The 16,217-nt window shown below is 45.5% G+C and overlaps 1 protein-coding gene and 1 non-coding gene across 2 annotated transcripts in view; both read left to right on the forward strand.

Moving 5' to 3' along the window:
• Positions 1–337: 337 nt before the first annotated feature.
• The window catches only part of sh3bp2 (SH3-domain binding protein 2), a 177,705-nt gene continuing 161,825 nt past the window's right edge, over positions 338–16,217 (forward strand). The window contains exon 1 of the mRNA XM_072515691.1: positions 338–635. Coding sequence (XP_072371792.1) covers positions 619–635 — 17 coding nt within the window. The 5' untranslated portion in view covers positions 338–618. The remainder of the gene's footprint in view (positions 636–16,217) is intronic.
• On the forward strand, positions 15,026–15,120 carry trnar-ucu (transfer RNA arginine (anticodon UCU)). Its single transcript has 2 exons — positions 15,026–15,063; positions 15,085–15,120. It is a non-coding gene; the product is annotated as a tRNA-Arg (tRNA).

Genomic DNA, 16,217 nt, shown 5'->3' on the forward strand with positions numbered 1-16,217 from the left:
GGTGCCGGAGTGTGGCGACTCGGGGCTTTTCACAGTAACTTCATTGCAGTGTTAACGTAAACCTACTTGTGACACTAATAAGGATTATTATTATTAACACTGCCAAGGTTGGATCAGAACGCAAGTTAGTTGTGTCGCTGGGGTTTTTAAAATCAGCAATAATTCTATTTCATTTCATTTCAGGGCTCTGGGTGATTGAGGCTAATAACATAACCGCTGCATAACGCTGTCAGCCACTATGCAGCAACAGTGACATCCAGCACTCACATGGTTAACGGAAAGTAGCGAAGGGCGCCTCCAGGCTGGAACCTGCTCGGGGGAGTGCAGAGTCAGAGAGGGGTTTGCTGGAGACCGACACGGTTCGATGAAGGGGGCACCGATTAAATTGCACTTGTCGTTTCCAGGGGCGGCAGGCAAGCCGGTTGTGAGAATTATTTATTTGGAAACAGAAAGACAGACTGCTTCAAAGGAACTGAGTCATCGGATTGAGTTGAGGAAGTTCAGAGAGACAGAGAGAGCGGGGCTGGTTCGGGTAATCCGTGCCCAGGGAGTGAAGAGTTCAACTCCAATGACTCTCCTCTCCTGAAACATCAGTTGGTGGATTTCAGCTGGATTCCAATGGAGATTTCACCCAGGTACCGTGTCAGGTTCACTGTTAAATGGCGAGACGGGATGAATGGGTTGAATTAAGTCTGTCCTCACTGGCAGAGAGAGAGAGATTGTGTGTTGTAGGTTGAGCCCCCGTCTCTCGCCTTCAGAAGCAGTGGAAATAATGTTTGCCCCGGACATGTGTGGGATGGGACCATCAAGTGGCAGCCTGTTTACCCAGTGGAAATTTAACAGGGCGAGTGGAGGGGCCGGGGAAAAGTGTCAATGTGCACCTCGATTTATTTTTGAATCAAGCCGTGAACTATTTTAAGAATTTAAGAAAACAAAACCCCCACTTTGCTGCCCAAACCTCCAGTCCATTAATCGTGAAATGCACCTGTAATTTATTTTTAAATATAATCCCCAAAGGTTTGCCCTTGAGGACTCTCCAAGTCAGTTCTGAAGAAGGGCCCACACCAGAAGCGATGGGCAGAATGGCCTGGGCTGGCCTAATGAGCGTTTCCAGCTTCTCATGGTTTTGTTCCACTTTGCCAACAAATGGCATGTGCCTAAGCTGGGGAATTTATTCCCTAAATATCTCCACCTCTCTCAAACCTCACCTTAAAATCTTGGTGCAGCAGGAAGTAATTAGGAAGACAAATAAATGTTGGATTTAGAAATGTTGCAAGGATGAATAAATGTTGCAAGGACAATCCAGGGAACTACAGGCCGGCGAGCCTTACGTCAGTGGTAGGGAAATTACTGGAGAGAATTCTCCGAGACAGGATCTACTCCCATTTGGAAGCAAGTGGACGTATTAGTGAGAAGCAGCACGGTTTTGTGAAGGGGGGGACGTGTCTCACTAACTTGATAGAGTCTTCGAGGAGGTCACAAAGGTGATTGCTGCAGGTAGGGCAGTGGATGTTGTCTATATGGACTTCAGTAAGACAGGTACAAAAGGTGAAGTCACACGGGATCAGAGGTGAGCCGGCAAGATGGATACAGAACTGGCTAGGTCATGGAAGGCAGAGAGTAAACAATGGAAGGGTGCTTTTCTGATTGGAGGGCTGTGACTAGTGTTCCGCAGGGATCGGTGCTGGGACCTTTGCTGTTTGTAGTATATATAAATGATTTGGAGGAAAATGTAACTGGTCTGATTAGTAAGTTTGCTGCCGACACAAAGGTTGGTGGAATTGCGGATAGCGATGAGGACTGTCAGAGGATACAGCAGGATTTAGATCATTTGGAGACTTGGACGGAGAGATGGCAGATGCAGTTTAACCCGGACAAATGTGAGGTAATGCATTTTGGAAGGTCTAATACAGGTAGGGAATATACAGTGAATGGTAGAACCCTCAAGAGTATTGACAGCCAGAGAGATCTAGGTGTACAGTTCCACAGGTCACTGAAAGGGGCAACACAGGTGGAGAAGGTAGTCAAGAAGGTATACGGCATGCTTGCCTTCATTGGCCGGGGCATTGAGTATAAGAATTGGCAAGTCATGTTGCAGCTGTATAGAACCTTAGTTAGGCCACACTTGGAGTATAGTGTTCAATTCTGGTCGCCACACTACCAGAAGAATGTGGAGGCTTTAGAGAGGGTGCAGAAGAGATTTACCAGGATGCTGCATGGTATGGAGGACATTAGCTATGAGGAGAGGATGAATAAACTCAGTTTGTTCTCACTGGAACGACTGAGGTTGAGGAGCGACCTGATAGAGGTCTACAATAGATAGAGACTTTTTCCCAGGGTAGAGGGGTCAATTACTAGGGGGCATAGGTTTAAGGTGTGAGGGGCAAGGTTTAGAGGAGATGTATGAGGCAAGTTTTTTACACAGAGGGTAGTGGGTCCTGGAACTCGCTGCCAGAGAAGGTGGTGGAAGCAGGGACGATAGTGACATTTAAGGGGCATCTTGACAAATACATGAATAGGATGGGAATAGAGGGATACGGACCCTGGATGTGTAGAAGATTTTAGTTTAGACGGGCAGCATGGTCGGCGCAGGCTTGGAGGGCCGAAGGGCCTGTTCCTGTGCTGTACTTTTCTTTGTTCTTTGTTAGAGTAAGATGGATGGAATATAATAGTAGGTAAATCTTGCTGCAACTTCACAGGGCATTAGTGAGACTAGTGCTCACAGGTTTGGTTTATTTAAAGAGGATATACCTGCATTGGAAAAACATAAAATATTCCATGGCAGCTTGTCAGGGTAGGTGCTGAGAGGTTGTTTCCCCTTGTGGGGTCAACTAGAATTAGCGGCACAGTTTCAGAATACGTATGAGGAGATGAAAAAGTCCATCTTAGGTGCATATGAACTAGTGCCTGAAGCTTACAGACAAAGGTTTAGAAATTTAAGGAAAGAATTTGGTCAAACATACATAGAGTTTGAAAGGCTCAAACAGAGTAATTTTGATAGGCGGATAAGGGCTTTGAAAATAAGCTCTCAGAGAAATTATACTTTTGGAGGAGTTTAAAAATTCAATTCCTGATGTAGTGAGAACTCATGTGGAAGAGCGGAGGGTTAAAACTGCGAGATTAGCAGCAGAAATGGCAGATGATTATGAATTAGTTCATAAATCAAAGCTTGATTTCCGACATCAGTTTCAGCCGGTGAGGGATAGAAACTGGGGACATGAAAAATACTCAAGTGGTAAAGGTAAAGGTGATCTGATGGGAGATAATAAGGAGAGTGTACCTCAGACTAAAAAAGAAATCCAGGAGGGTGGAAAGGAGATGAAAAGTTTCAAATGTTTTCACTGTAATAAACTAGGCCATGTAAAGTCACAGTGTTGGTGATTGAAGAAAAGCACTGGGAAGGTTGATGTGGTAAAACAGGATAAGACAGTGAAGTTTGTTAGAGTGGTAAAGGAAAGCCCAAGGGAAGCGAAGGAGGTGCAAAAGATTGTATAGACTGTTCAAGAGGTGATTGATAAGAAGGTGCCAGATGTCTTTAAAGAATTTACTTGTGTGGGTAAAGTTTACTCATGTGTATCAGGAGGAGCAGGTAAAGAAGTCACAATTTTAAGAGATACAGGGGCTAGTCAATCTTTAATGATAAGAGATGAGGAGTTATGTAGTTTGGGAAGAATGTTGCCAGAAAAGGTGGTGATATGTGGAATTCAGGGTGAGAGGAGTAGCGTTCCATTATATAAGGTAAGGTTGGAGAGTATAGTGAAGTGCGGTGAAGTGGTAGTAGGAGTAATAGAGAAACTATCTTTTCCAGGAACACAGTTTGTCTTGGATAATGATATAGCTGGATCACAAGTGGGACTGATGCCCACTGTAGTTGATAAGCCAGTGGAAAATCAGACAACTGAAGTGTTGAAGGACGAATATCCTGGGATTTTTCCGGATTGTGTAGTAACAAGGGCGCAAAGTCACAAGGCTGCAAGAGGAGAAATCAAAGAGTGAAGATGAAGTTGAAGTGCAATTATCAGAAATGATTTTTGATCAGATGGTTGAAAAAGAACAAGAACAGGTGGAGGATGAGGCGGATATTTTTAGTTCAGGAAAATTGGCGGAGTTACAACAGAAACATATAGAAATAAAATGTATGTATCAGAAAGCATACAAGGAAACGGAATCTGAGTGTATACCAGAGTGTTATTACAGTAAAAGTGATGTCTTGATGAGAAAATGGAGACCTGTACATATGCAGGCGGATGAAAAGTGGACAGAGGTTCATCAAGTAGTATTGCCGGTAGGGTATAGAAAGGAGGTGTTGCGAGTAGCACATGAGGTACCAGTGGGAGGTAATTTAGGAATAAGGAAAACTCAAGCTAAAATCCAGAAACATTTTTATTGGCCTGGACTACATAAAGATGTAGTTAAATTTTGTCAATCATGTCACACATGTCAAGTGATAGGGAAACCTCAAGCAGTGATAAAACCAGTGCCCTTAATACCCATTCCGGCATTTGAGGAACCTTTTACAAGGGTCCTAATTGATTGTGTAGGACCGCTTCCTAAAACAAAAAGTGGGAATCAATATCTTTTGACTGTAATGGATATGTCTACTCGGTTTCCAGAGGCCATTCCAGTACGTAATATTACAGCTAAAAAGATTGTGGAGGAGTTACTTAAATTCTTTACTAGATATGGACTACCCACAGAAATACAATCGGATCAAGGATCAAATTTTACCTCAAAGTTATTCAAAGAGATTATGGATACTTAGGAATAAAACAATTTAAATCAACTGCGTACCATCCAGAATCGCAGGGAGCATTAGAAAGGTGGCATCAGACATTAAAGCATTAGAAAGGTGGCATCAGACATTAAAGACAATGTTGAGGGCTTATTGTCAAGATTATCCAGAGGATCTCTTTGTTCAAAGAGACTGTCAATCATGAATGATTTCAGTTGGAGGAAGAAGAGCGAAAAATAATGGACTATATTATTATACCTGTTTGCGTGTGTTGCTTTTTGAAACTATAAAGTATATTTACTGTGTTAATTTCTTAAAGGATAGTGAAAAGGTGAAAAATGAAACCATCTTGAAGTTGATGGTTTATTTTTTTTCTTGGGGGGAGGTGTCATGAGAATGTTGCTTTTAGAAATGTTTGGCTGCTCATGATACTGTAGTGATGTCAGAGTGTGGGTGGAGCTGAACTCTGGTTCCGCTTTTTAGTTTCACTTTGAGAAAAGCTTGGGTGTGCCTGTGTCTTTTTGGTTTCGTTTTTAAGTGTGTTGCAGCTGAAGTCAGCCAAAGCAGCTGTATTGTTGAGCTCTCTGCCATGAAGGACTATCTCTAGATCATTTGGTGAATTCAGAAATTTAAATGTTTTCAGTATTGAATGTAAACCCTGATGTGCTTCTGTTTAAAGGTTGTTAAGTCTTTTGGATGTTAAAAGGACAGCTGAAAGGATTACTTAAGTGTTGTATTCTTTGGGGGTTATCTTTGAATTAATGGTTGCTAAGATATTCACTGTTTGTTTTCATAGAATTTATAGAATTTACAGTGCAGAAGGAGGCCATTCGGCCCATCGAGTCTGCACCGGCCCTTGGAAAGAGCACCCAACTCAAGTACATGCCTACGCCACCCCATCCCCTTAACCCAGTAACACCAATTAACCTTTTTGGACACTAAGGGCAATTTAGCATGGCCAATGGCCTAACCTGCACGTCTTTGGACTGTGGGAGGAAACCGGAGCACCCGGAGGAAACCCGCGCACACACGGGGAGAACATGTAGACTCCACACAGGCAGTGACCCAAGCCGGGAATCGAACCTGGGACCTTGGAGCTGTGAAGCACCTGTGCTAACCACTATGCTACTGTGCTGCCCAGGTTAACTTGAGTTTATAGAATAAACATTGTTTTGCTTTAAAAAATACTTTTCCATTTCTGTTGTACCACACCTGTAGAGTGGGCCGTGCGCTCCCCATACCACAATCTATCAAAAGTTGTGGGTCAGGTGAACTCCATGATACACTTTGGGGTTCTCTAAACCCTGGCCCATAACGGAACATTTAATAAAACATGCAATGCCATGGGTTTTATTAACTGGGGCATAGAGGACAAGAGCAGAGGGGTAGAGGTTATGTTGAGCTTGTATAGGACGGCTAGCTTCGCCTCAGCTGGAGGATTGTGTCTAGTGTCCGGGCTGCACTTTAGGAAGGATGCAATGCCATTAGAGGGAGTGTAGAAACAAGTTACGAAAATGGTTCTGGGAATAAGAAACTTCTCCTTGCAGAAGAGTAGGTTCAGAGGAGATTTGCTAGAGGTGTTGAAAATCATGTGGAGTGTGGACACAGTATCGAGGAAGAAACTGTTCCTGTTTGTGAAATCATTGAGAAAGAGAGGGCACAGATTTAAAGTAATTGGCAAAAGTAGCAATAAAACATTTTTTTTTTTTTTTACAGGATGTGGGCTTTACTGGCTGGGCCAGCATTTGTTGCCCATCCGTAATTGCCCTTGAGAAGGTGGTGGTGAGCTGCCTTCTTGAACCACTGCAGTCCATGTGGTGTAGGTACACCCACTGTGCTGTTAGGGAGGGAGTTCCAGGACTTTGACTTAGCAACAGTGAAAGAACGGCGATATATTTCCAAGTCAGGGTGGTGAGTGACTTGGAGGGGAACCTCCAGGTGGTGGGGTTCCCAGGTATCTGCTGCACTTGTCCCTCTAGATGGTAGCGATCATGGGTTTGGAAGCTGTTGCCTAAGGAGCTTTGGTGAGTTGCTGCAGTGCATCTTGTAGATGATATACACGGCTGCTACTGTGCGTCAGTGGTGGAGGGAGTGAATATTTATGGAAGGGGTGCCAATCAAGCGAGCTGCTTTGTCCTGGATGATGTTGAGCTTCTTGAGTGTTGTTGGAGCTGCACTCATCCAGGCAAGTGGAGAGTATTCCATTACACTCCTGACTTGTGCCTTGTAGATAGTGGACAGGCTTTGGGGAGTCAGGAGGTGAGTTGCTTGCCGCCGGATTCCTAGCCTCTGACCTGCCCTGATAGTCACAGTATTTATATGGCTAGTTCAGTTCAGTTTCTGGTCAATGGTAACCCCCAGGATGTGAATACCCTTCTCACACAGTGAGTGATGAAGGCCTGGAAAGCACTGCCTGAGAGTGTGGTAGAGGCAGGTTTAATTGTAGCATTCGAAAGGGAATTAAACTGTTATCTGAAATGGAAGAATGTTCAGAGGTAAAGTGGGGGAGTGCTCCTAAATGTATTGCTCATTTAGAACTCGTGCAGACACGATGGGATGAATAGACTCCTTTCGCTTTGGATTTGGATTTGTTTATTGTCACGTGTACCGAGGTATAGTTGAGAAGTATTTTTCTGCGAGCAGCTCAAACAGATCATTTACCACATGAAAATAAAAGAAAAGAAAAAGAAAATACATAAAAGGCAACACAAGGTCCACAATGTAAATACATAGACACCGGTAACGGGTGAAGCATACAGGGGTGTAGTATTGATCAGATCAGTCCATAAGTGGGTCGTTTAGGAGTCTGGTAACAGCGGGGAAGCAGCTGTTTTTGAGTCTGTTCGTGCGGTTTCTCAGATTTTTGTAACTCCTGCCCAATTGAAGAAGTTGGAAGAGTGAGTAAGCCGGGTGGGAGGGGGTCTTTCAATATGCTGCCCCCTTTCCCCAGGCAGCGGGAGGTGTAGATGGAGTCAATGGATGGGAGGCAGGTTTGTGTAATGGACTGGGCGGTGTTCACGACTCTCTGAAGTTTCTTGCGGTCCTGGGCCGAGCGGTTACCATACCAGGCTGTGATGCAGCCCGATAGGATGCTTTCTATGGTGCATCTGTAAAAGTTGGTAAGAGTCAGTGTGGACATGCCAAATTTCCTTAGTTTCCTGAGGAAGTATAGGCGCTGTTGTGCTTTCTTGGTGGTAGCGTCGACGTGGGTGGACCAGGACAGGTTTTTGGAGATGTGCACCCCTAGGAATTTGAAACTGCTAACCATCTCCACCTCGGCCCCGTTGATGCTGACAGGGGTGTGTACAGTACTTTGCTTCCTGAAGTCAATTACCAGCTCTTTAGTTTTGCTGGCATTGAGGGAGAGATTGTTGTCGCTGCACCACTCCGCTAGGTTCTCTATCGCCCTCCTGTATTCTGACTCGACGTTGTTCGTGATCCGGCCCACTATGGTTGTGTTGTTAGCAAACTTGTAGATGGAGTTGGAACCAAATTTTGCCACGCAGTCGTGTGTGTCCAGGGAGTAGAGTAGGGGGCTAAGTACGCAGCCTCGCGGGGCCCCGGTATTGAGGACTATTGTGGGGAAGGAGTTGTTGTTAACAATTTTGTAACAATTCTGTGATTCCTGAATGCACATGAGAATGTTTTGCTGCATTATATTTGCTCTAAATACAAGCTTCTGATGTTATGAAATAGGAAACAGAACAGTCAATTAGCACACAGCAAATGACCAAAAAGAGGAATACACCAATTACCAGATAATCTGCCTTAATTATATTGATTAAGAGATAACTATTGGCCAGAACATCAAGGGGGAATATCCGGCTCTTCTTTGAAACTCTGCCTTGGGACTTCCACATATATATATAGATATATTTAATATATATGCAATGGGAGTGTCAGTCTGGAATTTTTACTTGTGTCTCTGGAATGGGTCTTGAATCCATTGCTCAGAGGTTGCTAACTGTGTCATGGTTAACACCTATCTCAGTGACGTGTGCTGTCATGTAGATACACCAGATTAATGTAGCATCTTGGAAAATAGTGAAAACACTATACAAAATAATTTCCACTCCCTTTCCAAATTACTCAATTGGTCCAGCTTAACTTCAATGGGACCCATTTTTGTTTTATTAATTTTGATTTGTTCACAGGGTGATGGGTGTTACTAGCAAGGCCAGCATATATTGCTCATCTCATACAGTTGCTGCAACGTGTACCATCTGCAAGATGCACTGCTTCACCAAAGCTTCTTCAGTGGTACCTGGCAAGCCCACATCTTCGACCACCCAGAAGGACAATGCTTCTGGTGTTAGATCTGGATTCCTTTTAAAGCTGGTCCCTTTGGGCGATTACTATTGGGCCGCCAATGTGGCAATGATACGTAAATGGATGATGGAGGGTGAGGGAGCGGCGTGGGAAAGACTGGAGAGAAAGTCCTGTAAAGGGACGAGTTTAGAGGCGCTGGTGACGGCGCCGCTACCGATCTCACCTAAAAAGTTTACCACGAACCCGGTGGTGGCGGCAACATTGAATATCTGGGGACAGTGGAGGCGACAGAGAGGGGTGCGGGGAGCCCTGGTGGGGTCCCCAATCAGAAACAACCATAGGTTCGCCCCAGGAAGAATGGATGGAGGATTTCAGAGCTGGTTCCAGTTGGGAATTAGGAGGGTGGGAGATTTATTTATAGATGGGACTTTTGCGAGCTTGGGAGCATTGGAGGAAAAGTATAAGTTGCCCCGGGGAAATTTCTTGAGATATATGCAGGTGAGGGCATTTACTAGACAACAGGTGAGGGAATTTCCATTGCTCCCGACACAGGGGATACAGGACAGGGTGCTTTCAGGGGTGTGGGTCGGAGAGGGAAAGGTGTCAGAGATTTACCGAGAGATGAGGGAAGAGGGGGAGGAGTCGGTGGGCGAACTAAAAGGAAAGTGGGAAGAAGAACTAGGGGAGGAGATAGAGGAGGGTATGTGGGCTGATGCCCTAAGCAGGGTAAATTCCTCTTCCTCATGCGCCAGGCTTAGCCTGATTCAATTTAAGGTGCTACATAGAGCACACATAACGGGAGCAAGATTGAGCAGGTTCTTTGGAGTGGAGGACAAATGTGGGAGGTGTGGCGGGAGCCCGGCAAACCACGCACATATGTTTTGGGCATGCCCGGCACTGGAAGGGTATTGGAAGGGAGTGACGGGAGTGATTTCGCGGGTGGTGAAGGCCCGGGTCAAACCAGGCTGGGGGTTAGCTCTATTTGGAGTTGCGGAAGAGCCGGGAGTGCAGGAGGCGAAAGAGGCCGACGTTGTGGCCTTTGCGTCCCTAGTAGCCCGGCGCAGGATCCTACTCATGTGGAAGGAGGCGAAACCCCCCGGACTGGAGGCCTGGGTAAATGATATGGCGGGGTTCATTAAACTGGAGCAGATAAAGTTTGCCCTGAGAGGATCGGCTCAAGGGTTCACCAGGCGGTGGCAGCCATTTCTCGACTACCTAGGGGAACGTTAGAGGGAAGACAGATGACCAGCAGCAGCAACCCAGGGGGAGGGGTGGGGGGGGGAGGGGGGGTTTAGTTTAGGTCAAAGATAAAGGGGTTTTGTTACTTGTGTATTGTTTAAAATTTCTGTATTGTTATTGTTGCGTTTGCTTTGTAAGAGGGGAAAAATTGTTGTTTGGGAAAAAATTTTCAATAAAACATTTATATAAAAAAAAAAAAAAAAAAAAAAAAAAAAAGCTGGTCCCTTAATGGTCTCTTGTCCTGCTGTCATGGTTTAACTTGAAATCAAAGTATTTGAGTCTAATTTATTTTAGAAAATAGATTGTCATTAATGATTCTTTCCAACTGAATCCATGTCTCCAGTTCATCTTTAACCTTTTAATTGTTGAAACATTTCAAAAACACCTGGTGTTGCAAGACTTCTTACTGTGCCCACCCCAGTCCAACGCCGGCATCTCCACATCAAATAATCTAGAGACCCAGAGTCATGTTCTGGGGATCCGGGTTTCAATACTGCCATGGCAGATGGTGGAATTTGATTTTAATAAAAATCTGGAATGAAAAGTCTAAAGGGGAAGCCATTGTCATTTAAAAAAAAAAAACATCTGGTTCACTCACGTCCTTTAGGGAAGGAAATCTGTCATCCTTATCCGGTCTGGCCTACATGTGACTCCAGACCCACAGCAAAGTGGTTCACTCTTAAGTGTCCTCAGGGATGGACAATAAATTCTGGCCCAGCCAGCGATGCCCGCATCCCCTGGACGAATAAAGGGAAAAAAGACTCCTACTTTTGAACAGCATGGTAGCATTGTGGATAGCACAATTGCTTCACAGCTCCAAGGTCCCAGGTTCGATTCCCTGCTGGGTCACTGTCTGTGCGGAGTCTGCACACTCTCCCCGTGTCTGCGTGGGTTTCCTCCGGGTGCTCCGGTTTCCTCCCACAGTCCAAAGATGTGCCGGTTAGGTGGATTGGCCATGATAAATTGCCCTTAGTGTCCAAAATTGGCCTTCGCGTTGGGTGGGGTTACTGGGTTTTGGGGATAGGGTGGAGGTATGGATCTTGGGTAGGGTGCTCTTCCCTAGAGCCAGTGCAGACTCGATGGGCTGAGTGGCCTCCTTCTGCACTGTAAATTGTGCTATCCACAAGGCTACCGTAGGGCAGCACGGTAGCATTGTGGTTAGCACAATTGCTTCACAGCTCCAGGGTCCCAGGTTCGATTCCGGCTTGGGTCACTGTCTTTGCGGAGTCTGCACATCCTCCCCGTGTGTGCGTGGGTTTCCTCCGGGTGCTCCGGTTTCCTCCCACAGTCCAAAGATGTGCAGGTTAGGTGGATTGGCCATGATAAATTGCCCTTAGTGTCCAAAATTGCCCTTAGTGTTGGGTGGGGTTACTGGGTTATGGGGATAGGGTGGAGGTGTTGACCTTGGGTAGGATGCTCTTTCCAAGAGCCGGTGCAGACCCGATGGGCCGAATGGCCTCCTTCTGCACTGTAAATTCTATGATAATCTATGAAATTCTATGAAACAGGTGGTGAATTGCCTTCTTGAACTGCTGCACTCCATCCAATCTGGGGACACCTACCTTTTGATATAGTCACAGTGAAGGAACAGAGAATAGTTTCAAGTCAGGATTTTGTGTGACTTGGAGGGGATCTTTCAGGTGTTAATGTCCCCATGCAGCTGCTACTCTTGTCCTTCTGGGTGGTCGAAGATGTGGGCTTGCCAGGTACCACTGAAGAAGCCTTGGTGAAGCAGTGCATCTGGCAGATGGTACACATTGCAGCAACTGTATGCTGATGGTATGGGTGCTGGGGAAGTGATGTCTAAGGCGGTTGCCGCTTTCCCCTGGATGGTGTCAAGCTTCTTGAGTGTTGTTGGAGCTGCACTCATTCTGTTATATGAAGTATTCCATCACAATCCTGACTTGTGCCTTGTAGATGGTAGATAGGCTTTGGAGAGTCAGGGTGAATCCTTGCAAAAAAAATCCCAGTGTCTCACCTCCTTTGATATTTATGTGGCTGGTCCAGTTAAGCTTCTGGGTAATGATAATCCTCATGAAGTTGATAGTGGGCGAATAGTAGTCATTGAATGGCAAGGGAAGGTGGTTAGACTCTCTTCTGTAGGAGATGGTCATTACATACCATTTATGTTGGGCAAATGTTACTTACCACTTAACAACCCAAGCCTGAATGTTGTCCAACGCTCTGATGGCGTTGGAGGTTCTCGGAGCCCCAGCCCCCTATGCAGCATTGCTACTTCACCTGCATAGAACATAGAACAGTACAGCACAGTACAGGCCCTTCGGCCCACAATGTTGTGCCGACCATTTATCCTAATCTAAGATCAACCTAACCTACACCCCTTCAATTTACTGCTGTCCATGTGCCTGTCCAAGAGTCGCTTAAATGTCCCTAATGACTGACTCCACCACCTCTGCTGGCAGTGCATTCCACACACCCACCACTCTCTGTGTAAAGAACCTACCTCTGACATCTCCCCTATACCTTCCTCCAATCACCTTCAAATTATCTCCCCTCGTGACAGCCATTTCCACCCTGGGGAAAAGTCTCTGGCTATCCACTCTATCCATGCCTCTCATCACCTCGAACACCTCTATCAAGTCACCTCTCTTCCTCCTTCGCTCCAGTGAAAAAAGCCCTCCAGTCCAGGCAGCATCCTGGTAAATCTCCTCTGCACCCTCTCCAAAGCATCCACATCCTTCCTATAATGAGGCGACCAGAACTGGACACAATATTCCAAGTGTGGTCGAACCAGGGTTTTATAAAGCTGCAGCAAAACCTTGCGGCTCTTAAACTCAATCCCCCTGTTAATGAAAGCCAACACACCATACGCCTTCTTAACAACCCTATCAACCTGGGTGGCAACTTTGAGGGATCTATGTACGTGGACCCCAAGGTCCCTCCGCTCCTCCATACTTCCAAGAATCCTGCCTTTAACCCTGTATTCAGCATTCAAATTCGACCTTCCAAAATGAATCACTCCATATTTATCTAGGTTGAACTCCATCTGCCACTTCTCAGCCCAGCTCTGCATCCTGTCAATGTCCTCTTGTAACCTGCAACAGCCCTCAACACTATCTACAGCTCCCCCAACCTTTGTGCCATCGGCAAACTTACTAACTGTAGTACCCTCAATAACGACACGAGAGTGTGGAATGGTAAATGAAGGCTTTAATAAGCAGAGAACTAGCCAGTTACCAAGACGTGTGCTTACTGATATACAGCTCCCTGGTGGGCGGAGTCGGAGTCCCCCAGGGTTCCAAACCCGGTCTTAAAGGGGCATCACCTACATGGTGTTAAGGGTACAGTAACCATTCCTCACACTAACCACCCTTCCACTTCCTCATCCAAGTCATTTATAAAAACCACCAGAACAGATCCCTGTGGGACACCAGTGGTCACCGACCTCCAGGCGGAATACTTTCCATCCACTACCACTCGCTGTCTTTCGGCCAGCCAATTCTGTATCCAGACAGCCAAATTTCCCTGTATCCCATGCCCCCTTACTTTCTGAATGAGCCTACCATGGGGAACCTTATCAAATGCCTTACTGAAATCCATATACACCACATCCACTGCCCGACCTTCATCAATGTGTCTCGCCACATCCTCAAAGAATTCAATGAGGCTTGTGAGGCACGACCTGCCCCTCACAAAGCCATGCTGACTATCTTTAATCAAACTATATTTTTCTAAATAATCATAAATCCTATCTCTCAAAATCCTTTCCAATATTTTGCTCACCACAGACATAAGACTGATTGGTCTGTAATTCCCAGGGATTTACCAATTCCCTTTCTTGACAGGGGAACAACATTCGCCTCCCTCCAATCATCCGGTACTACTCCAGTGGAGAGTGAGGACGCAAAGATCATCGCAAACGGCGCAGCAATCTCCTCCCTCGCTTCCCATAGTAATCTTGGGTATATCCCGTCAGGCCCAGGGGACTTATCTATCCTGATGCTTTTCAAAATTTCCAGCATATCCTCCTTCTTAATATCAACCTGTTCGAGTCTATTAAACTGGTTCACATTGTTCGCATGGGCAACAACTCTCTCTAGTGAATACTGAAGCAAAATATTGATTTAGAGCCTCCCCCATCTCCTCAGACTTTAGGCACAAGTTCTCTCCACTATCCCTGATCGGCCTCACTCTCACTCTGATCATCTTCTTATTTCTCACAGAAGTGTAGAACGCCTTGGGGTTTTCCCTAATCCTTCCCGCCAGGGCTTTTTCATGCCCCCTTCTAGTTCTCCTCGGTCCATTTTTTAGTTCCTTCCTGGCTACCTTGTAACCTTCTAGAGCCGTGCCAGATCCTTGCTTCCTCAACCTTATGTAAGCTTCCTCCTTCCTCTTGACTCCACTTCTCTTGTCATCCAGGGCTCCTCCACCTTACCATTCCTTCCTCGTCTCAGTGGGACAAAACTAACCAGCACTCGCAGCAAGTGCCCCTTAAACAACCCCCACATTACTGTTGTGCATTTCCCCAAGGGCAACTGTTCCCACTTTATGCTCCTCAGCTCCTGTCTAATAGCAGTATAATTTCCCCTCCCCCAATTAAATACCTTCCCATACTGTCCGATCCTATGTCTCTCCATGACTATGGTAAAGGTCAAAGGGTTGTGGTCACTGGCACCGAAATGCTCTCTGAAATGCATGGAGCCTCTTTGTTTGTCTTTGATTAACTGACCCTTGAACTAATCTGTCCTGCTTTCTATCCCAATTGGGTTCCGCCCCTGTCTCTGGGCAGAATCAAAGCTGGGGACACTGTACCCCAAATATGTGGCTCCAGTGGCACAATCGGTTAGCGCGTGGCTCTTCTACAGCAGTGCAGACAGCAAACTATGCCGAGGTTGTGAGTTCGAGCCTCACCTGAAGCACAGATCCAAGGGCAGCACGGTAGCACAGTGGTTAGCACTGTTGCTTCACAGCTCCAGGGCCCCAGGTTCGATTCCCGGCTTGGGTCACTGTCTGTGCGGAGTCTGCACATTCTCCCCGTGTGTGCGTGGGTTTCCTTCTTCTCCCACAAGTCCAGAAAGACGTGCTTGTTAGGTGAATTGGACATTCTGAATTCTCCATCTGTGTACCCGAACAGGTGCCGCCGGAATGTGGCGACTAGGGGATTTTCACAGTAACTTTATTGCAATGTTAATGTAAAACTACTTGTGACACTAATAAAGATTACTATTAATTCCTGTAACTATACATATATGAAATGAAAATCGCTTATTGTCACAAGTAGGCTTCAATGAAGTTACTGTGAAAAGCCCCAGTTTAGTTTCTCCATCATTTCTCTCTTCTCCACTATAAACTTTCCTGTTCCCCACTTGTAATAGGCAGGCATTTGGCTGAACTAACCTTTTATTTTTCAAGCACCTAAAGAAGCTTTAACATCCACCTTTTATGTTACCTGCCTTTTGCATTCATGTTCTATTTCCCCTTTCTTAATCAGTTTCTTGGTTGTCCTTAGCGATTTCTAAATTGCTCCCAAACTTCAGGTTTGACCTAATGTAATCTTTATCTTCTTTCGTTAAGCGCAGTTGATTTACCTGGTGTTTACACCTTAGTGGAATATATATCTGTTATAGAACGTGTAGTATTTCTTTAAATACTAACCATTGCCCCCAATCTTTTTGTGTACTTTCCCAATCCACCATAGCCAACTTGCCTTTTATAATTTCATAATTTCCTTTCTTCAGACTTAAGACCCTAATTTAAGAATGAACCATATCACCTTCAAACGTTTTACCCAATTCTTTTTTTCCAATTACAGAGTAATATAGCATGGCCAATTCACCTACCCTGCACATCTTTGGAAAGCAGACAAGGGGAGAATGTGCAAACTCCACACGGATAGTGACTCGGGGCCGGGGCCGAATCTGGGTCCTCGGTGTGCCATAAAACAACAATGCTAACCACTGTGTCGCCGTGTAGCACCTTTAAACTTAATGCACCATTCTATTATATTATGGTCACA

The sequence above is a fragment of the Scyliorhinus torazame genome, chromosome 9 (genome assembly GCF_047496885.1).
Source record: "Scyliorhinus torazame isolate Kashiwa2021f chromosome 9, sScyTor2.1, whole genome shotgun sequence".
NCBI lineage: Eukaryota > Metazoa > Chordata > Chondrichthyes > Carcharhiniformes > Scyliorhinidae > Scyliorhinus > Scyliorhinus torazame.